Source organism: Elgaria multicarinata, chromosome 18, assembly GCF_023053635.1.
Source record: "Elgaria multicarinata webbii isolate HBS135686 ecotype San Diego chromosome 18, rElgMul1.1.pri, whole genome shotgun sequence".
NCBI classification, from domain to species: domain Eukaryota; kingdom Metazoa; phylum Chordata; class Lepidosauria; order Squamata; family Anguidae; genus Elgaria; species Elgaria multicarinata.
The window spans coordinates 22,097,791-22,119,448 of NC_086188.1; the positions used below are offsets into that span (position 1 = coordinate 22,097,791).

The following is a 21,658-nucleotide window of genomic DNA, read 5'->3' on the forward strand; positions in this document are numbered from 1 at the left end:
TCTTCTGTTCTTTATGAACAAGCTATATCCTTCAATTGCTATATTCCAGTCATGGGAGTCATCTCACCAAGTTTCAGTTATACCTATCAAGTCTTATTTGCCTTCCTGTATTAAGAGTTCAAGTTCATTCTGTTTGTTTCCCATACTCTGGGCATTAGTATACAGACATCGAAGACCATGTACTTTTTAGTCTGGCTTCGTTCCTACATTATTGTGAGGACTATTTGGGGGCATTATTAGAGCTCTTCTCTCTACTATGATTAATAAGCCTTCATCCATTGTTGCCTTGAAGTTTACATCTCCCTCCCCCATTGGATTCAATTTAAAGCCCTCCTGATGAAGTTATTATTATTATTATTATTATTTATTTATATAGCACCATCAATGTACATGGTGCTGTACAGAGTAAAACAGTAAATAGCAAGACCCTGCCGCGTAGGCTTACAATCTAATAAAATCATAGTAAAACAATAAGGAGGGGAAGAGAATGCAGGTACAGGGAAGGGTAAGCAGGCACAGGGTAGGGAAACAGGTACAGGGAAGGGTAAGCAGGCACAGGGTAGGGAAAAACTAACAGTAGAAAGTAACAGTAGAAGTAGCTTCACTTGTGCACTGCTGATAGGCAACAACAGACCTGCCCTTCATGCCTTCATATAAACCTTTTCCAGGGCTACTAACCAAATCTTGGTGCAGCACGCCCTGCAAGTTAGTTTTTATGTGCTGCGGTGCCAAGATATATTTCCTCCTTTGTCCATGCTGTAAGTGGTCGCTCCATGCAGCTCTCATGCCTTATCATTACAACTTTAGCCCCCAGCTTTTAAAGAGCCATCTAAACTACTTGCAGGACTTCAACCCCGAAAAGCAAACTCCAACACCAGATGGTGTTGGATTGCACCCCGTCTTTTAAAGCCATCCAAATGAGATGGCTGAATTCCCCAAACCAGAAGCCACCCTGCCCATTAGACCATGAAATCCTGACACACCAAGATGGAAGGGTCCTGGGTGTGTGTGTGTCTTGAGGCACATCTCCTTGTTGGGCCAGTGGCGCAGGGAGGAGAATTTCAATCTTGGACCGTCTCATACCGGCACCACCATCCCTTTAGACCAGCCTTTCTCAACCTGAGGCGCTCCAGATGTGTTGGACTACAACTCCCAGAATCCTGTGGCCAAACACATTCTTCCCAGCCCTTGTGAGGTGCGACCTTGTCCCTTGCCAGCAGTCCTTCTTCCAAGTAGCCCGTGGTCCCAGAATTCAAAACTCTCATGTCGGCATCACCTTCGTAGCCAGTCGTTCACCTGGAGTATTTTTCTTTTCCTTTCTATTCCTCTTCTAAGTACTGGAAGGATGGATGAGAAAACTATCTGGGCCCTAAAGTTCTTGAGTTTCCTTCTCAAAGCTTCGAAGTCTGACATGAGTTCTTTGTAGCTCTGCTTGGCAGTATCATTTGTTCCCACATGGATGAGAAGAAAGGGATACATGTCAGTGGGCTTTATGAGCTTTGGCAACCCTTCAGTCTCATCTCTAATCCAGGGAGACAGCATACCTGGCGTCTTCACAACATGCATGGTTTCTACTCTGGTCAACAAGGAGTCAGGGAACAGAATGAAACTCCCCACCCACACAGCTGCTGAGCGCAATCAGCCCCAGCCCTCAGAACATGCCCCTTCAATCACAGCTCTCAGCAGTACATGGTGAACATATGGTGATTTTGAACAGGCAGTCTCCTGGATATACTCAAGGCCTCTCTCCTCTTTGCCTTGGTCTCCTCTTCCACTACACCTCCCCTGACAAACTCCTGTTAGATCTCTCTGATCGTTCGCTCTGTTTGCTCGCTCTCTGGGAGATCGCTTCCTTGTGTACAAGATCAAACAAATGCTATGAAACCATGACATTCAATCAAAATGCAATTACAAATAAAAACCAGCAGCCCAAAAACACAATTAATAAAAGGCCAATGAGAACCATTGGACCTCCAGAGCTTTCCTGAAGCCCTGCAAAGAAGGGACCCAACAAACTCCCAATGGAAACTCATTCCAGAGGCACGAGGCCTTTTCCCTTGCGCTCATCAACTGGCAATGAGCAAGTGCGAAGGGCCCCTTGTTGATGACTTATGGGGTGCACAAGCATGAGAGGGAATGCTGTAAAAAGAGTGGGGTGGCCATGCCTACTTTGGGCTCCGCCTCCACTCACTGCTGCATGCAGGCTCCAGGTCTTCTGGGTGGCAATGTAGCCAGAAAACTGTCCCCCTGCCCTAGTTTAGGCCTTTAAAAGTGAAAAAAGCACTTTAAATTGGGCTCGGTAACCCACCGGCAACCAGTGCAGCTGAAGCAGTATCGGGGTCACATGAACCGACTGACCATCCAGCCCCCATCATCTGGGCAGCTGTATTCTGTATTAGCGGAAGGTTCCAAACCCTCTTTAAAGCCAGCTCTACATAGAGCACATCGCAGTAGCCCAGCCTGAATGTCAGCAGAGCATGAACAACCAGAGTAAGATCCTCCTTCTCCAGACAGCTGGCAGTCCAGCCTACGCTGGTAAAAATACTCATGACCACTGCAGTCACCTGAGTTTCCCTAGTGAGCACTGAGTCCAGGAGCACCCCCAAGCGGTGCAGTTGGGCCCTTCAAGGGAGCGCATCCCCATCTAACTCCAAAATTATTCCTCTATCCAGACTGGTGGATTTTCCTACCCACAGTAATTCTGTCATGCTTGGATTAAGTCTCAGCTTGTTTGCCTTTCATCCATTCCAACACATCCAGCTGACCATTACAGAGAGAGGAGGAGGTGGCCAAAGGGCTCAAGGAGGAGGAGGATGATACAGGAGTCAGGGAGGATTGGAGCTTGACCCAGCCACTGCCTCTGCTCGTTTAAAAAAACCAGCCTCCTGATTTGAGGAACGAAGGACACACTTCAACACAAGGAATTCTGGACTTCTTGGTTCCGTACTGACCACCACGTTTGATTAGATTCTATCCTCAAGCCATCCTTGAAAGCCGAAATCTAAATGTTAAGACCTGCTCTAGCTTTTAGGCTGCTATCCTGGGAGTAAGCCCCACTAAGGCCATAGGAGTCATGCTGCCCTTTGCTTGACTGGAGGCGACATCACGCAACGCCCGTTCCCAGGGCTAACATTGCATCCACATGAATGGACTTGGCGGCACTGCGAAGAACAGCAACTCCTCTCCGTAATGGCCATGCTCTCCGCCTCCCACAGCAATCTCCAATCAGAGGTAACGGGAGGGCTTGGAGGCCATGCCCCTCCACCTGGAGGAATCTAAGGAGGCTCTGGGGGCCAGGTGGAGAACCCAGGGGGCCGAGGTTCCCCTCCCATGACTTACATGCTGGTGCACATATTTAAAAAAACAAATCAACTACATTTCCTAACTTAAAGTCCTTCCTAACTTTTGAAATGGCTTTCATTTATCAACTCAGGACAGAATCCAATATTAAGTTTTCACAAATGCTGGAATTATTCCTGTGTGTGTCAACAAATCAGATTCAAGCATCAACCACTGCTGCCCTGCTTCAGGCTCTTACCAGTGAAAAACTCTCCATGTCTACACTAACATGCCCTGCCCAGCCGCTTTTTGACGGGCTCCCCTTTGTACAGAGAGATTGGGTCCTTCCTTTGGGACAGACGACATTTGAGTATGCAAGAGCAGCATGCGCCCCTCTTTATCCATGGACTGGCTTCCACGCCGACATGCTGCATCTCCATATGATGGTTTGCATTTGGAATAACGGCAGCAGGACTGGCACACTGGGTCCTTTATGCACAAGGAAAAGCAGCAGCTGTGCCTCCCCAGTACAGACACCATTCCATGCAACGTCTCTCATGGCAAGGTTGACGGACACCCCATTCGCAGGCCTCTCTATGGCAGACCCTTCCCTGAGGTTCTTGCCAAGTAGCACAGTGGGTTGTGCTGCTGAAGGTTGCTGGAAAAGGAGGTCCAGGTAATCAGGAAAGTGGCTGTTGGGAGACCTTGGGACAGCTGCTTGCTACAAGTAGCATCATCCAAAGGGCAGAAGATATAGGGCACTCCAGGAAACCAAGTTTCTCTCTCTCTCTCCATTGACCTTCTCACCCAGTGTGGTGTAGGGGCTAAAATGTTGGACTGGGAGTCAGAAGATCCAGGTTCTAGTCTCCACTTGGCCATGGAAGCTCACTGGGTGACTTTGGGTCACTCAGACTCTCAGCCCAATCTACCTCACAGGGTTGTTGTTGTGATGATAAAGTGGAGAGGAGGAGGAAGATTATGTTACCTTGAGTTCCTTGTAGGAAATAGGCAGGATATAAACGTAATCATAAATAATTTCCTGGCCACACAAACTAAGAAGCCAAGCAACAAAGCCCATCCCCTTTACCTTGATGTGAGGGGACTGCATTTTCTGGTACATGTCCAGGGAGTAATGATGAAGCCACATTTCAACAAAGACCTAGGAAGAGAAGGAAGTGATCAGCTGGAGGAGACAGGCAGCCATGAGGGCAACCCCTGCTCATGGGATTCTGGACTGAACTGTGCGGGGACATCCCTGAATCAGTCAGAACAAGCTCCAAGCAGGAGTTCTGCAGATAGGTACACCTGTGTAGGCTGATTTCACATTTCAAATGGGGCATCCACACCGTTTCGGAATGTTGGTCCAGGGGCCGGCTTGCCCAAGACAGGCACACAGGAGGGTTCCAGCCCCACCAGCCCCTCTCGATTCCTTCATCCCCTCATAATAGATCACTGACACAGGTCCACACATTCTGATCTGCAGCCGTGGAGAACTGGTCTTTTGCTTCCCCTGCTGCTGAGGCCCCCACAGGAGACAACCTTGGCATTGTAAAGTCCTCCACTCTGCTGAGCCAGCAGAACAGCTCAGGTCAGCCCACACATTGCAGCATTGGCCTGGCACAGCAGATGATGCAGCTGAGCCTCCTCCAGCAGGTCCCTGCCGAAGACACACCTGAAGCAAGGTTTCTGATCTCCAGATCTCTTGGGAAGCAGGGTCAGCGTTCACCAAAGTCTGATGGGCAACATGCCGTTTCAGAAGGCTCGTGGGATGCATCCCGTAGGAGGTGAAAGGCATCGCCGGAGATCTTGGGAAAGGGAGAAGGGCACAAGTCGGGTCAAAAGGGACCAAGCAAAGCATCACCTAAACAGAGCCTGCAAATCCAACGCCATGAAACCAACTGGAGAGAGCAAAAATTCCACTACTGCTTTCGCTAAGGGGCAGTAGAGAAATAAAATAAAAACAAAACTGAAGCCAGAAGGCCCCCAAGAAGAGCACGCATGTGTGCACATGCAAAAAGCAATGTCCCAACACAATGCGCAGCAGCTCAATCACCTTCAGTTTTACTCCTGAACAATATAGGCCCACATTGCAAGTGCCTCTGCCTTTTGTGAATGCTCAAATTACAGATGAAGCAGCCCATAGTAAAGGCTGTGGAATAATGCCAAATGTGTTAAACTGTGGAGTGTCACCCAACAGAAGACATCTATATGAGTTTTAGTAAATGTGTTGATTATATTTCCACACAGTTTCGAAGCAAGGAGTCCAAGTGTGTGGATGTTCCATTGGCAGCTCCAGGCTGGCTGCCTTTGCCAACCAAGCCAGCAAACCTCCTGGTCCCCACCTGGACTGCCAAGGGAGCTTCACAGAAACGAGAACTAGCCAATGCCTGGGGCAAGAAGCGCCTTCCCTTGATTGGCAGCCAGGAGACTGGTGCAACATCGTTGTCCTGCAATCTGGAGCAGCACTTACCGGGGTGCGGGGGAAGGGACAGTCCCTCCAGGCTCAGAGGAAGGCGGCAGAAGGACACTGCCTTCGGTGGGCAGGAACCACTTCAAGTATCGATCCACCAGGATGAAGTACGCGCTGTTGGACATGCTGACGTGATAGGTCGTGGGGATGTTCTGGAACACAGAAGACCAAGGGGCCCAGTCAGTCGGGAAAGCAGCTCTCTTGCAGCACTCCCTCAAACGGAGGCCCCGAGCCAGCGGCTCCCTCCCCTCCTGGATGTGAGGTAGGAGGAGCATTCCATCATGGGAGCTCCCCCTGCAGACTGGATCGGTCCAGGGACAGGTTTACTGATCCAAATAAAAGCCTTCTTCCCTCCTACCCCTTATGGTGGAAGTTCAGCAATGAGGCTAACTCAGACCTGCTTGCAAGGGGTCCTTCCTAGGGTGCTTAGTCCCTCCCTAACAGGTCCTCAGCAACCTTTCCCCTCCCCCCCTCCACAGGAGGGGTCAGAAATAGTCCACCGGTTTCAGGCTGAAGCAGCAAACACACTCCAGTACCAAGGCTAGAGGCAAGATGCTCCAAGCACTCCAAAGGGGTCTAGGCAGGTTGCCCTTTTGCCAAAGACCTGGCCAGTGTGGCAACACCATCCCCTGCGGGAGCCACAAGACCTGACAGCTTCTCGTCTTCTGTCCTGTGTGAACAAGAGGTGAGGCACTGAAGGAAGCTATTTGGCATTTACCCTCTGTGAAATAAGGCTCAGGGCGAAGTAGAACATGTAATATTCATATGGATCTGGGGAAACAGAGTCAAGGGAGCAGACCAGCGGGAAACCGGGACAAAGCAGTAGCAGAAATTCTAGGCCAAGCAGGACGATCTGATACAAATTAGTTCCAGTTGGAATTTTATCCTGTTCTCAGTTTTGTGTTTTGTTAACCTGGCCATTTAAAAACAAATTCAGTTTATGGCAGATTTATTGGCATGGCAACACAAGACAACCAAACGTGGTGAAAGCTGAAAGACAAAGCTCTAAAGGAGAAACCGAGATAGCCAACATCCATTGTGGTGCCTCAAACCCATGAGTGAAGTTCAAGGTTTGCTGGCTGCTGCGATGCAATGAACCAGAATGCCATTTTCCTGCAACTGTGGAGTGGGGGACTGGGGGCAGATTCGTCATTTGCTCATCCCCCAGGCGTCTAGAACAATGTTGCCTGCCAGGCCGGTCCGTCCAGCCAGAAGCTTCACTGTGCACTGTGCCGGGAAGCCAGGTGGCGGGGAGGCGGGGGGAGCACTCCTCCATCCACTGCCTTGGTCAGGGCAGCTTTGCTTGTTCCATATCCTCCCAAATGGCAGGGAGAGCCAGGCCCCCCACTGAGGCCTGGCTAGAGGCACTCCAGCCGATGCAACAACCACGGACTGGTAAAGTCAGTGGCCATGATCTCAGCCATTGACAACATCCGGCCCACTCTGCTCCAGAACCAGCAGATGGCTGGTTTTCATGCCCATTTGCACAGAGCCCAGATAGAACTACATGGAGGAAGCCGTGGGCAGCAAGATGTTCTGGCAATGCCAACCTGGGACCTCAGCATCATGCATAATGTTCAGCTGCCACCAGATCTGATCATAGAATAGTAGAGTTGGAAGGGGTCTATAAGGCCATCGAGTCCAACCCTCACTTCTCAGGCATGCTAAGAACAGGAGCACTCTTGCTTGCACCTTCCGCTCACTGACAGGGCTCTGCTGAGACGCAGGAATCAGGGCAGCCTCCCTCCAGCCAGACTGCCTGTTGCCCTCGGACTGCCAGCTGGTTGGCTTGACTAGAGCACCCCGTCATCATGACAACTGCAACCCTGGTTAAACCATGTGAACAGCCCCTGTCACGTATCCACTGCCCAAAGGATACTCAAGTTCAAACTCAGGCCTCCAGAGAGAGGAAACTGGACTTTGTTGTGGTATAAAGAACATTCCGGCAAAATCCGTTCTTGTATTGAGGCTTTAACTGGGCCCTGAAAAACAGTTGAACATCAACACTTCACACAAAACATGGATTATCATACACAGATACATATGTGAAGACTGAAACAACATTTACATTGTACAAAAACATCTGTTTGAACTTTGGGCAACAAAATTACAAATAGGGGGGGCAGAAGGTACATGGAGGAAAACACAATGGTCACTTTGGAACCCCAAACCTTCCTAAGGCACAATGTTTATTTATTGGTTGCATTTCTATGCTGGCCATTGGCTGGAGCTCTCTGGGCAGTTCACAAAGAAAGTACTCAGCTTTAAGGTTTTAACTCTCCTGCACAGCAAGCTGTGGAGCCAGCCCAGAATCTGTGTATCACAGAGGGGAGAAAAGGGCTCAGGGCCCCAAACCCAAGCAGACAGTGCAGGGAGGGAAGCAACCACCCCTAAGTATGGGTCAGCATGGAGGGAAACGGAAGTCAGCCATGTGACCTACCCATTCCCCCCTCCCCATGATCCTTTAAGCTGTTTGCCAGTTTTTGAGCTGGAGGGAGGGGAATGTGGGTCAGAATCAACACTTTCCCCTTCAATGCAAATTAGCCATCCCCAGAGGACACTTGAAACTGCTCAGCTCCCCAAAGAGTCTAAAGGTCTTGGTTCACATTCCCCAAACTTATCCTGTATCAGGCCCTGGGCTGCACAGCAGCTAGCGCCCGGCCGACACACAGCTGAAGGCATCTGCTTCCGTGGCTCTGGCCTCAGACTGCCACAGAAGCGTGGCAGCCCAAGGGGGGAAGCACACTGGCATTGCCCCCAGTTTTTCCCATTACTGGGGAGAAAGATGTTTTTCTGCACACCTGATGGCTCCCCCAAGTATGCAGAAACACTTCGCCCTTGTCTGGGATGGCCCCGTTTTGCTGCCCTATTGATTGGCACAGGCCTGCACACGTCACTACTAGAAGGAATGATTTCATAAATAATTTGGCATTCTGATTCCTTTAAAAAATGACTGGTGCTTAGAAGTATTGCAATTTATCGCTGGAAGTTCATATAAGACAGGGGTGGGTAACGTCAGGCCCCCTGGCTCAGTTGAAGTGGCTCTCCAGCGGCTCAGGTACGGACAGCGGCAGCTTTGAGATTACATGTGGGCTGGGCACTTCCTCCTGCAATTTTGGCCCCGCCCCTGTGGTCTCTGGCCCCAACCCCCGGCCTTCAACCACACCCACCACTGGAATGTGCTGACCCACCTCCCCCAAGAGCTTCTCTGAAACTGAATTCAACCCTCGGACTGAAAGAGGTTCTCCACCCTGATATAAGATCACTGAGATTGTGAAACTGCATCTTCTAGACAGAATTCAAAATACTTGAGTGTGGCATTCCTAGCACTTTATCCCCATAAGATCATAAGATCCCTCTCCAGGCACTAACGGGAAGGTAGGACACAGGGAAATCATATCTGTACTCCTCTGCTTGGAGCTTGTAGACCAGCTTCATCATTGGGCCTCTGCAAAAGAGCAGCAAGAGAGAAACAGTCAGCGCCCCCTTTGGAAAGCGGCCTCTGTCAACTGCTGGAATGGAAGGGAACGAACAAACATACCCAGGATCAAGGAAGTCAAGGGCAACATTGTACTCAGTGGGGTTTGTTCTTCCTTGCAAACAACGAAGGTTCCAACCTAAAATTATGCCATCCAAGCTACCAAAAATGCTCTCTACAAGCCAGGGAAAGACGGCGTGCAGCTCCTTTAAAGGGAAGAAAGAGGAAATGCTATTAAGAGAGTCAAATCAAAACGAATACGCACTGTTTGATCCGAAGATTCACAGTGGCCACTCCCAGGCTTAGAATTCCCTACAAAGGGAGGCTAGGTTGCCCCTCCCCCAGCACATTAAACCTCTTTTATTCAAGCTACTATTTGGCATATAAGCTGGTCTGCTGAATTTTAAATGGGTCAATGCTGCTTATCTTTTATTATTAGGTTTTCAATTTACTATTTATTGTTTTAGTTATGGTTTTGTTTTTATTCTAGATTTTGTCACTAGTCACCTTGAGCACAATACCATTCTTTGGAACAAAGGTGGGATATAAAATAAATAAATAAAATGTCATCACAAGCATCCTGAACTTGGATCAGTAGCTTATTGGAAGCCAGATTCCCAGCCGGCTCCCCTGCTCTGCAGCCCAGCCATAACGTTTTGCATGAGTGGCAGCTTCCAGGCCAACCTCAAAGGAGTGCAATGGCAGTATTCTGACATTGAGTTACCAGTACATGGACCACCATGGCCAGGCTACCCCAGTCCAGGAAGAGCCAGAGCTGGAAAAAGGTGCCCCTTCCCTGGAAGCCACTTGTGCTTCCTGACAGGGAAAGATCTAAGAGCTCTACTGCTCCCAAGATTGACCGCTGGTGGAAGCACTAGGTAAAAAAATGGAAGGGCAAATGTTGCAGAGGGAAAATGCAGCTCAAAGCTAGTTTATTTCAGTTGACCAATTTGATCTGTTGTAGCACCTGGATTTACATGGGAGCTCACCCTGGGTTGGCCCATGTTCACCCACCAAGCCTAGTCATTAGATGGGATTGAGCAGCACGATCTGCCTCATCCTGAAGCCAACTCAAGGCTATACATCTCCATCAGGTAATTCTTTCTAAAACAGAACATGCCAGGAGACATTACAGGTCTGAATAGATAACAAGCACCCTACCTTGGCAGGATAATCCGCTATAACGGTCACAAGATCATGACATCTCTGGACAAAAGGCTTATTCAGGCAGTCATTCTTTAAGCTAGCCTGTTTTAGACAAAACAGAGAACAGATGGACTTTTACCAGGCACAGCGAAAAGTCCTTATACAAGTCCTGAAAACTAAGACTTACAGGGAAAGATGGAAGGAAATGGTTATGTTCACACTTGAGAAGAGAACCCTGAGCAGTGATAGGATAGCACATTCCAAGTATCTAAGGGGTTTGTCACACAGAAGAAGGCTGCAATCTGTTCTCTATCATCCAAAACTGTAGGACAAGAAATAATGGGCTTAAGTTACTGGAAGCCAGATTTCCAACATCAGGAAAAATGCCCGACAACAGAACCAACTACCTAGTAAAGGGGCTGTGTCTTTGTGTCATTGGAAGTATTCAAGCAGACACTAGGCAGCCATCTGTCAGGGATGCTTTAAACTGATTCCTGCACTGAGCAGGGGTTTGGACTTGACAATCTAACTGGCCCCTTCCAACTCTATGATTCTATGACTTTGGCAAATAGTTACTCAGCATCAGCACTGCACTGTCACAATCCATTGCTGTCTCAAGGCCCAAACCTACACAGAGGGTAGGGCAGACATGGGTCAGCTGTGAATTCCAGAAGTTTGTATACATAATGTCTGACTCACTGAAATAAGGGTACTCAACATCTGGATTTTGCCATGGCATTAGTTTGCAAGCAAAATAGTTGTGCTGGAGCTCACCATGCTTAATTGCCACCAAGAACGCTCTAACAAATCATTCTTAACCCAAGGGAATCTCGAACTACAGGTACTCACAGTGGCTACTCAATATTAAACTCAATTACATTTGCTAAGATAGCAGAACATTCCATTTATTGAGATTGAGCTATCTAGAAGAATGCTGAAGCCCAGTATAACATCTGCTTCAAAAGAAGCAGTCTTTTAAAACCAGCAAGCAAAAGGCAAGATGGAAATTAAATAGTAGCTGGGAAAGTTCAATCCTGTCTCTTTTAGACAGGACTCTTCAACCTCTCCAGTCCTGGGACTTGCCTCAAGCCCCAACCTGGAAGGCAGGACACATACATTTTCCCTCTTACCTGGGTGTTACTCCCATTGTAATGTAAATCAGTCAATTCTTTTACTCTTAGTGAAAGTTTGGCGCCTCACAGCAATCATGCAAAGGGATGTCACATCATTATTACACCCATTTCACAAGTATAAAACTGAGGCTGAGCTCAGGAACATAGGAACCTGCCCTATACTGAGTCAGACCCTTGGTCCATCTAGCCCAGCACTATCGACACTGACTGGCAGCAGCGGCTCCCCAGTGTTTCAGGCAGGAGTTTTTCCAGCCCTACTTGGGCCTTCTGCATGCCAAGCAGATGCTCTACCACTGAGGTACACCACCTCCTACTGAGCTACGCCCCCTCCCAGATCAAAGCACAGCCCTCAAATCGATTGACCAGGTTAATTTAGACCTGGTTAATTTACCCTCTGAGAAGCTGGGGTAAATATGCAACCTCCAACTCACGGTTGCCACATCTTGCTGTGTCATGCAAAGCCCAAGTGCATAACCCATAGTCTGTTATAGGGTTATGTGAGGGCCCATTGTCGTGCAAATTGGCCCACCTAGTCACAGTTCTCATCTTGGTGAAACAAATTAGCATATCATAGAGACAAAAGACAGAGAGGGAAAACAAGAGAAGCATGGAGCAAAGAGGGCCCAGAGGAGGGAGGATAAAAACCTAAGTCTACACAGAGGTGAGTCATCTCACCCCTGCCCCCACCCACCCTTCATAGAGCAGAAACATCACCAGCAATGCTTCTGTACTGCTGCAGCTGCTGGCTACAGCTGCAGAAGGGAAGAAAGCCTGAACACAAGCTCCCTGGTTTGCTTCTATAGCAGCAGTTCTTGGCTGCAGGTGGATCCAAACTGTGAGGCACATGGGCCTTTACAATCCCTTGGACTTTTCTTGAGGGCTCACAGCAATTCTAATTTATAGCCAACGTACTTCTGGTTCCCATTTGTGTGTGGTCACATGCAAGATGTTCAATCCACTGCACAGTAACAGTGGTGCCCAAATAGAACCAAAAACTAAAAGCTCTACCTTCTCTCTCTCCCTGGGGTGCAGAGGCTCCCAGATTTCTAAAATAAAACAGCCCCGGCAGCAAGCTCCAGATGATATGGGAGAACAAATGACTAGACCTGGTGTGATGGCCACATTGGCTGGGAATTACAGGAGTTCTGGCCAACACATCTGGAGGGCACCAGGTTGGAGAAGGTGGGCCAGCTGAAGGCCTGTGTTCAAGAGGGAGCGCTCACCTGACAGTGCCACAGTGGCACTGTGTCAGGTGAGTGCTCCCTCTCCCTCTCGAACGCAGGCCTTCAGCTGCCTGCACCCAAGGGCTCCATCCCAATGCCGTTTTGCTTACAGGCCAGGGTTTGCTGCTTTGGCCCTTCAAAGAAGTAAAAAACAGCTCTGAAGACCCTGTTCAAACTGCATACTAAGCCATGACGGTTAAGCATTTTGAGCTAAACATGATGGCTTAGCATGCTGTGTGAACCATTCCTAACCCTGGTGGCTACATAACCACGATTTAAACACGCTCACTAACAGTTTGCTGCAAAAGGGTTAGTGGCCTAACTATGGCTTAGCGTGTTTTCTGAACAGGCCCAAAACAAGCTCAAGCCACTTTCCGGGCGCCAAAGGCCCCTCTACTTACCAAGAGGTAACTGGGCTGTGGGAAGTGTGGGGTGGCCATCTCGGAGCTCCTCCAGGGGCCAAACGGAGGCGTCATCTCAGCCAGCTACCAGGAGGAGGAGAGAAGAGGTGGGCCGAGCAGTCAGTGCCAGGACCTCAGTTTCACCCGACCCCCGCAGAGCTTCCCAACGGGTGGGAACTAGGGTGACCCTATGAAAAGGAGGACGGGGGCTCCTGTATCTTTAACAGTTGTATTGAAAAGGGAATTTCAGCAGGTGTCGTTTGTATATGCGGAGAACCTGGTGAAATCTCCTCTTCATCACAACAGGTAAAGTTGCAGGAGCTATACTAGAGTGACCAGATTTAAAAGAGGGCAGGGCACCTGCAGCTTTAACTGGTGTGATGAAGAGGGAATTTCACCAGGTTCCCCATATATACAAACGACACCTGCTGAAATTCCCTTTTCAATACAACTGTTAAAGATACAGGAGCCCGGTCCCCCCCCCCCGGTCCTCCTGTCCATGTGGTCACCCTAGTGGGGACAGGACACGGGGTCGTGCCTTCCACCGGCGCTCCTCCCGATGTCTGGGCCTACAACGCCCCTCATCCCTCCCCATTGGCTCTGCTGCCTGGGGATGAGGGGAGTCGTAGGCCGAAGGCCTGCAGGGCCTCCGGGGAGGGGAGTACGGGCGGCCTCGTTCATAGCTCTCCCCGGATCGCAGCGGCACTGACTTCCGAGTCACCACACCGAGCCGTGCGGAACCCGCGGAGGCGCCTGCGCCCGTGCCGTGCCTGCCTTGCAGGGCTGTTGTGAGGGAAGCGCCGGCTCACCTGCGCTGGGCGCCGCGCGGCTCCGTCTCTCTCCCGCCTCAGGCATCGCAACCGCCGGCCGCGGCGCAAGCATATGCGTCACCGCCCCGCGTCCGCGCTCGAGTGACGCCACAGGGCGGAGGCGCGGCCGAGGGACGGGCGCGTAGACTTTGACCTGCAGAGAGACGCGCGTTGGCCAGCTTGCGGGCTGCCTGGGCCGCTTCTCCCGCGGCCCGTCATGAGCCCGGCCAGAAAGCGGGCCTGCTGGTGGTGCTACTCAGGAGTCACCCCGAGCCCCCCTCGCGTCCCGCCGCACCTGCAGCGGCTTCTGCTCGCTGCTCCAGATGCAGACTCCGGCGGGCGGGAGGCGGCGGCCTCCGTCCGTCCCTGCCTGCCCGCCGGCCCGCCCTAGCGCCCCTTCGCGACTTGGCTCATCCTGTCCAAGCTCAAGAGGCCGCCTCGGGGCCCTCCTCTCTCTGCAGTGGGGCCGCTTGCCGCTCCGTGCTTTGCAGGCAGAGGGGATTTCGGTCGCCCGAAGCTGGGTTTGTGGCTGGATCAGAGCCCTGAAGTGGGGACCTTTCTAGCCAGGGCTGGGCTACTTGCGGCCCTCCGGATGTGTAGGCCTACAACTCCTATCATCCCTCACGATTGGCTACGCTGGCTAGGGCTGCTGGGAGTTGTAGGCCAAAAATGGAAGTCTTTGGACGTCTCCACATTGATTGTCGGTGGAAATCAACAAGTGGATATAATGTGTTGCTCTTGTGTGGAATTTGCAGGCGTAGAATTCCCATCTGCCTGTGGGTGCTCACTATCTAAAAAGACGTGTCACAAAAGGAAAAAAGGATGGGGAGGGAAGAGGGGAAAAGCAAGTGCTCTTTCAGTGGGACTGGTGGAATGGTCTGCTTGCAGGGCTCAGCTTGTGTTGGAAATACTGAAACCCCTTCTGACAAGCTGCATGCATGTCCCTGCTCAAAGCCCTGTGACTGGGGAAGCCAGGTAAGGTCATTTCCTTGTTGGAAGTGGCATTGAGCAGGGGGTGGACTAGATGACCTTCAAGGTCACTTCCAACTCTGTCCATCTATGCCAAAGGCACTGGTTGCCAGTTGTTTACTTGCAAGTGGAATTGTAGCTTCAGTTGCATAGACTCCGCATGTCTATTCCAACAACTTTTAGATTGTAAGCCTCTAGGCAGGGTATCGCTGTTTTATTTGTATATTTTGTACAGCACCAAGTACATTGTTGGTGCTATATAAATAATAATAATAATAATAATAATAATAATAATAATAACAACAACCAGACACATCTCAGATTTTGGTCCACCATTCTGACACTGTCAGCCATCCAGCTCCAAAGTGATGGTGAAGCTGGAACTAGCCACAGCATAGGATACCATACCGTGTCGATATTGCCTAAATAATGCATCTGTTGAAGGTATGGTCCCTCAATAGATGCAATTTCCCAGAATTTAGGATTTAAATGAATAGGGAAAGCCCCTATGTGAAGCTGAAACTGAAAGGGTTTTTGTTGTTGTTAATGGAATATTGTATAATATACTATGCATCAGAACTGACCTGCCCTATTCATGAAGGTGAAATCAGAGGTAATTTCCACTTTTGGTTCAGCTCATGAACATGACTGATTTTCCAGTAAACTGTTGATTTATAACTGAAGCAGAACCATTGCAGAACATTTCATTTTCTATTTAAGCCAATTGGAGAATCATCTGGGTTCTGGAAAGCAGGGTGATGTAATGTGAAACCTCACAGGCATTATTGTGTTCACCCAGTGGCAGAGATGAGCCTGGACTGGTAGGTCATAGATCCTATTGTTTATTTCTTAGCAGCAATATTGGGGGTTTCCTCCTGAGGGGCAGGCTTGCCAGGAGTCTGCTGGCCCATCTTTTCTGCTGACACAGTGTCAGCTATTGCTCTCTGCCCTGGAAAATACCCGACACATTGAGGCGCTGAGGCACACTGGTTTGTGAAGCACCCTGACAGGCTACCCTTGCCATGTTTGGACAACATGGAAAGCTGTGGAAGTGAGGGTCTTGGACTGGCAACCAGGTGCCTGTGGGTGCCGCAACCCAAGATTGCTAATAAACCACAGTGATTGTGCAAACCAGGTCACTCCACCTCACCATCACTCTTATCAACTCTTACCTACATCTGTGAGCCACCATTTACCCCGCTAAGAAAACCTTGTGCACAGCCATTTACCCCTAATAGGGTAAAGAGCAGGCGGGGGCTGTAAATCTGTAGGTGTGGCCTAACCTTCCTCAGGCCCCACTCTCTTTCCTTCTTGCTTCTATGTGATGCCCTTAACTCTTTAGGGACACTGTGGCCCTTTCTACACCATCGTTTTTTTGGAGGGATCATCCCTGTGAGTCCAAATGACGCATAGGGGATCCAGGTATCAGGGAGGTATAATCCCTCCATTTCTCCGGGACCGCATGTAAAACTGGGATAACTGAGGTCTCGGGACAATCCCGAGGATCGAGGACGGTGTGGATGCCCTGCCCAGTTTCTTCCCTCTTCCCCACGAGTAGCGGGGGTCAGCAGAGGGAAGGAGCCAGGACGGGTGGAGTCCAGGGCCATCGGGGTGGGGGTGGGGGGTGGGAAGCGGGGGTGGGGCTTTTTTTTAACCTTTTAAATTCCTGGAACGCGAGTGTGCTCCAGCTCTTTCCCTTTAAAAAAAATGGTGGGCGCAACACCCGTGACATCGTGCAACCCGTGTAGACTGAGAGCGATGATCCCGGAAGCAGATAAGTCCAGGATTGCCCCCTCTCCCTCCCTCTACACCCGTAGATGTAGAAAGGGCCTGTGTCTTCAACAGAGGAAACTGGAGAAAAAGAAATGAGGAAAGAAAAGGTGGCAAACATTCAGATTCCATTGCCTACAAGGAGGAAGAGGAGGAGAGAATCAAATTTGTGAGCAGAAAAGATAAGTAGCAGCAGTCAGGTAACTAGCAGGCAAAATGTTGTTGAATAATGTTGCTTAACATTGATATGTTCTCCTACATTGTTTCACAAATGTAACAGACAAGTACAAAGTTATTCATTTAGGAAAGAGAAAACAAATGAACAGGTATATGATACGGGACACCTGGCATACGAAAAGGATGTTGGAGTTGGAGTCAATCACACGTTGAACTCAGTTTCTAACCCCCTGATCCGGGGTGATACCATTTTCTGTTAGGGATCCATTTTCTGCATGCAGCTCTTTTGCGCTGATTCGCCTTTTGAGAGGCCCCAGGGAGAAGCACTGGCGTGAAGGCTGTGAGTGGGATCTGGCTTATCTCTTGTAGCTCCAGCCTCAAGATCATAAAACGCCTGGCCCCATGAGAGGGAGTGGGGATTGCTTTCAGCTGGGTAGTGTGAAAGGGGTCACCCCTCCCTTCTTCAACCTTCCATCAACGAAGGTGGGAGAGAACTGCAGACTGGCACAGTTAGTGTATAGAATTGGGGAGGGCCATCATGCCAGTTGCCTTTGTTCTTCCTCTTCGAGAAGGAGGTGCTCAGGTCTGGCCCGTACTTAGGAGAAGGCTGCATGGGTCAGCAGCATAGTGGTTATTATTTTACGTCTGTTTTGGGTTTCCAACTGTCTTGTACTTTTATAAATCTGTTTATACCAATTTGGCTTTGTAACTTCCAATTCTCCCTTCCCTCTTGTAAATAAACTACAAAACTATGTGCTCTTTCCAGTTTGGGTCAGCACTAAGTTCAGTGTTACTCTGCAGCTGGCGCTACTAACGTTTTATTGGGTCTGGGACTCGAGGGAACCAGTTTGGTCCCTGACTCGACAGAGCTGAAGAAACCAAAGAAGCCTGGCAACCTCCCCATCCTAGGCTGGTGGGTGGCGGGGGAGATTTTCCATTAGAAGTGGTTTGGTTTTGAATCATGTTTCTCCCTCTGCCATTCATTCCACACTTCTAGTCCCCTGATCACCTTTGTTGCCCTTCTCTGAATCTGTTTCCAATTCATCTGAATCTTAAAGTGTGGTGTCCAAACTGTGGTAAGGTCAGCAGTATGATGTGGCAGCAAAAGAAGCAAATACAATTTTAGGGTGCATAAATAGGAGTATAGTTTTTATATAGTTTCTAAACCACAGGGGGAAAATAGTTCCACTCTTCTCTGCTCTAGTCAGACCTCACCCAAATATTGTGTCCATTTCTGGACACCACACTTTCAGAAGGATTCCAATGCGTTGGAAACATGTTCAGAGCAGGGCCACAAAGATGATTAGGAACTAGAAACTACATTCTCTAAGGAAAGGTTGAAGGAACTTGCTATGTTTAGCTTTGAGAAGACTGAGCACTTTCCAAGTACCTAAAGGTTTGTCACAGAGAAGAGGTCTGCAACCTGTATCATCCAAGACTATCATCAATCAATCCTTTATTTACAGTCAATAGACCAGAAAAAGAAATGTACAGTTATTTCAAGCAAAAGGTCAATAAGATAACCTAAAAATAAAACATATCATTAGTAATACATAAAAATCAAGGGTAAAAGGGAGTAAGATCAGAGCAAGGATGGGACATGTATTAACATTAGATCTTGAACAGAACATAGGAGGAAAATTCAAGCAATCATATGTGGTCTGATGAGAATGGCCAGATTCAGAAACTTGGCAACCTGTATAGTAATTGATTTATTTTGGCCCTGGAGGAGGCTAACCATCAGGGTCTCTGGGGAGCGGCCAGGCAAAGCCTGTATAATAGGATGTATCAGCTCTTTTCTGATATCGTCATAGAAGCTACAGAAAAACAGGACATGGGTAATGGTTTCTACTTCAGTTTCGTTACAAGGGCAGCATCTTTTGCATAAAGGAATTTTTTAAAATTTACCTTCCATCAACCTGGAAGGAAGGGCATTAAATCTCGCCAAGGTAAAAGCCCTCCTATACTTGGGAATAGTCAACCAGCATAAATATGGAGGACCATCTTTATTAGTGTATCTAGTTAGGCCTAATGAGTATGGGGAGCATGGGCCACAGGCAGCTCCCTGTAGTTCCTGCCGGTCAATATCCGCTAATCGCTGTTTAACAATCGATTTAGCCTTTGCTAGGTCCATTACTAGCAGATGAGGAGGCGAGAGCCCGCTAGTGCAGATTTTTTCTTCAATCGTTTTTGCCCAGCGGGATTTACCAGTGTCCAGCGGGATCAGTGAGAGTAGAGAATTGGAAGTAGTGGCTAAGTAGTGGCTAGAGCCCTGCTCGTGCTCTTCGCTCCTCTGATGCCATGTTTCTCGCCTGCCCAAGGGCCTCTACTTCCCTTGCTCGGCTCCGTCCATTTTCTTCTGCTGCCCCTTACGCCTGGAACGCTCTTCCAGAACATTTGAGAACTACAAGTTCAATCGCAGCTTTTAAAGCTCAACTAAAAACTTTTCTTTTTCCTAAAGCTTTTAAAACTTGATGTTGTGCAGACTTTATACTGTTAGTTTTACCCTACCCAGTGCCTGTTTACCCTACCCTGTGCCTGTTTGCATTCTCTTCCCCTCCTTATTGTTTTACTATGATTTTATTAGATTGTAAGCCTATGCGGCAGAGTCTTGCTATTTACTGTTTTACTCTGTACAGCACCATGTACATTGATGGTGCTATATAAATAAATAATAATAATAATAATAATAATAATAATAATAAGTGGCAACGAAGCCAAAAGTATATAGTGTAGGTCCACACTAGACAATTAAGCAAATTAAATCCTGCTTCCAAATTTAAAACTGCACCAGAAACACATTTTGGGGCCCCAAATATTAACCTTAGAAAGAGGTGTTGGATACTTTCAAAAGATCCTTTGTAATAAGGTAGCCAGATTGGTGACCCAAACAGAGTCTGGGACACCGTTTTGGCTCGAAAAACCCGAATGGTTGCTGGTAGAAATTTCCCACCCTTTGTGTAGTGAAACCGAGCAAGCGCACCAGCTGCCTGCTCGGCCTTGGTCTTTACATGCTTAACATGGGTGCCCCAGTTTAGGGTTTCCCGAAACCAAATCCCCAGGTATTTATAGGAATCAACCTGGGAGATTCTCTTCCCCCCTATAGTCCAGGTCAATTTAATCTTCCTCTTACTGAAGACCATCACTTTGGATTTAAAGTTATTGATTGTTAAAGAGTTCTTCTCACAAAAGTCTACAAAGCCGTTCATTAGGCGTTTAAGACCCAAACGTGTTTGTGATATCAGGACGGCATCATCAGCATATAGGAGGAGTGAGACTAGGGTTGAGCCGATTTTAGGCGGATGAGATTGGATTTTCGCTAGCGAGTTGGGAAGATCAACTAAATACAGATTAAATAAAGTAGGTGCCAGGATGCAACCTTGTCTGACGCCTTGTTTGGCAGCAATCTCATTAGTAAGATGACCATACTTGCTGTATCACACTTGGATTAAATTATTATGGTATAATGATTGGATCAAGCATAAAAGTCTACTTTCAATAGAGAGATGTTTTAGTTTCCTCCAGAGGTGGGGCCGAGAGATTGAATCGAATGCAGATTTTAAATCCATAAAGGCAGCAAAAAGTTTGCCGCCCTTTGGGGCAGTATATTTATATGCCATGTGGTCCAGAACTTGACAGTGGTCAAGAGATGAGCATCCAGATTTAAACCCAATTTGTTCTCTTCCCAAGATATTCTTTTCACTGATCCAGGCTTTTAACTTATCATTTAGGAAACTTGCATAAATTTTCCCCACAATGGATAGTAGGCTGATGGGACGATAGTTATGTGGGTCGTCTTTAGGGCCCTTTTTGTGTATTGGAACAACAAATGCTTTCAGCCAGGTCACTGGAACTACTCCGGTTTTGTTTATTAGGGAGAAGAGAGATGATAAAAGAGCTGACCACCATCCAATGTTACATTTCAGCATTTCAGGGGGGATGCCGTCAGGTCCTGGTGCCTTGCCTGGCTTTAGCCGTAAAATTAGATCCTCTACCGTGGTATAGTCCACGTTTGGCCATTCAGGAGTGTCTGGAGGCAGAGTGGGCGCAAGGTTTAGCGTATCACAGTTCCCACAGACCGCTCAGAAGTGGTACTCCCAGATCTCAGGGGGAACATGACAGTCGCCACTTCCGTTACAGTTACCTAGGGCGCCTGACACTATTTGCCAAAAAGAGTTCATGTTATTGGAGATCGAGGCCGCTATCAGCATTTCCCAGATTTCTTTATCTGCCTCATTTTTCTTCTGTTGAAGAAGTTTTTTATAATCTTTTTTTAGTTCATAATATAATCTAGGTAATCGGGGATCGTTGTTCTCTCGATATGAACGGTAAACCCCCTGGATTTCTCTTCTTAGTTGGGCACATTCTCTGTCGAACCACTTTTTAGACTGGTGTCTTGTACCATTTAGATTGGTGGCATTTCTATAAAGTATAGGGTACAGCATTTGAGACAGCTCCTCATAAGCAAGCATACCACTTTCAGGGGATGTAGCTTCAATAATACAATTAAAGATGTTTAGAGTAGATGGAGCAGAGGTAATGGTCTTAAACTGGTATTCAGAGTCTTTTGACCATCTTATTATTTTAATAGTTGGCACAGAGTTCATATTAGAAAGGAAGGGATATTGTACTGTTGTCTTTATATTCCCTGGCAAAGTAAGATAGAGCTCCAAAGGCAAGTGATCGCTGTCGAGCCGCTCAGCAATTTTAAGATTACAACCCAATAATTCCAGTTCCTTATGGATTAAAAAATAGTCAATTACACTGGATCCTTTGGAGGAAACGTAGGTAAACTCTCCTTGT

At 48.3% G+C, this 21,658-nt stretch overlaps 1 protein-coding gene across 3 annotated transcripts in view; it reads right to left on the minus strand.

Moving 5' to 3' along the window:
• SMPD4 (sphingomyelin phosphodiesterase 4) overlaps window positions 1-14,251 on the minus strand; it is a 34,350-nt gene extending 20,099 nt beyond the window's left edge. Inside the window, exons 1-10 of one of the 3 annotated variants that reach the window (XM_063144007.1) lie at window positions 14,235-14,251; window positions 13,131-13,214; window positions 10,389-10,475; window positions 9,291-9,433; window positions 9,122-9,197; window positions 7,629-7,731; window positions 6,468-6,520; window positions 5,750-5,901; window positions 4,952-5,084; window positions 4,367-4,438 (exon numbers count right to left, since the gene is read on the minus strand). In XM_063144007.1, the coding sequence (XP_063000077.1) occupies window positions 4,367-4,438; window positions 4,952-5,084; window positions 5,750-5,901; window positions 6,468-6,520; window positions 7,629-7,731; window positions 9,122-9,197; window positions 9,291-9,433; window positions 10,389-10,475; window positions 13,131-13,205 (894 nt within the window). In that variant the 5' untranslated portion in view covers window positions 13,206-13,214; window positions 14,235-14,251. Of the gene's footprint in view, window positions 1-4,366; window positions 4,439-4,951; window positions 5,085-5,749; window positions 5,902-6,467; window positions 6,521-7,628; window positions 7,732-9,121; window positions 9,198-9,290; window positions 9,434-10,388; window positions 10,476-13,130; window positions 13,215-13,939; window positions 14,086-14,234 lie in introns of those variants that run through there. The other 2 variants (XM_063144008.1, XM_063144006.1) reach the window with 2 other exon arrangements.
• Between the last annotated feature and the right edge of the window lie 7,407 nt (window positions 14,252-21,658).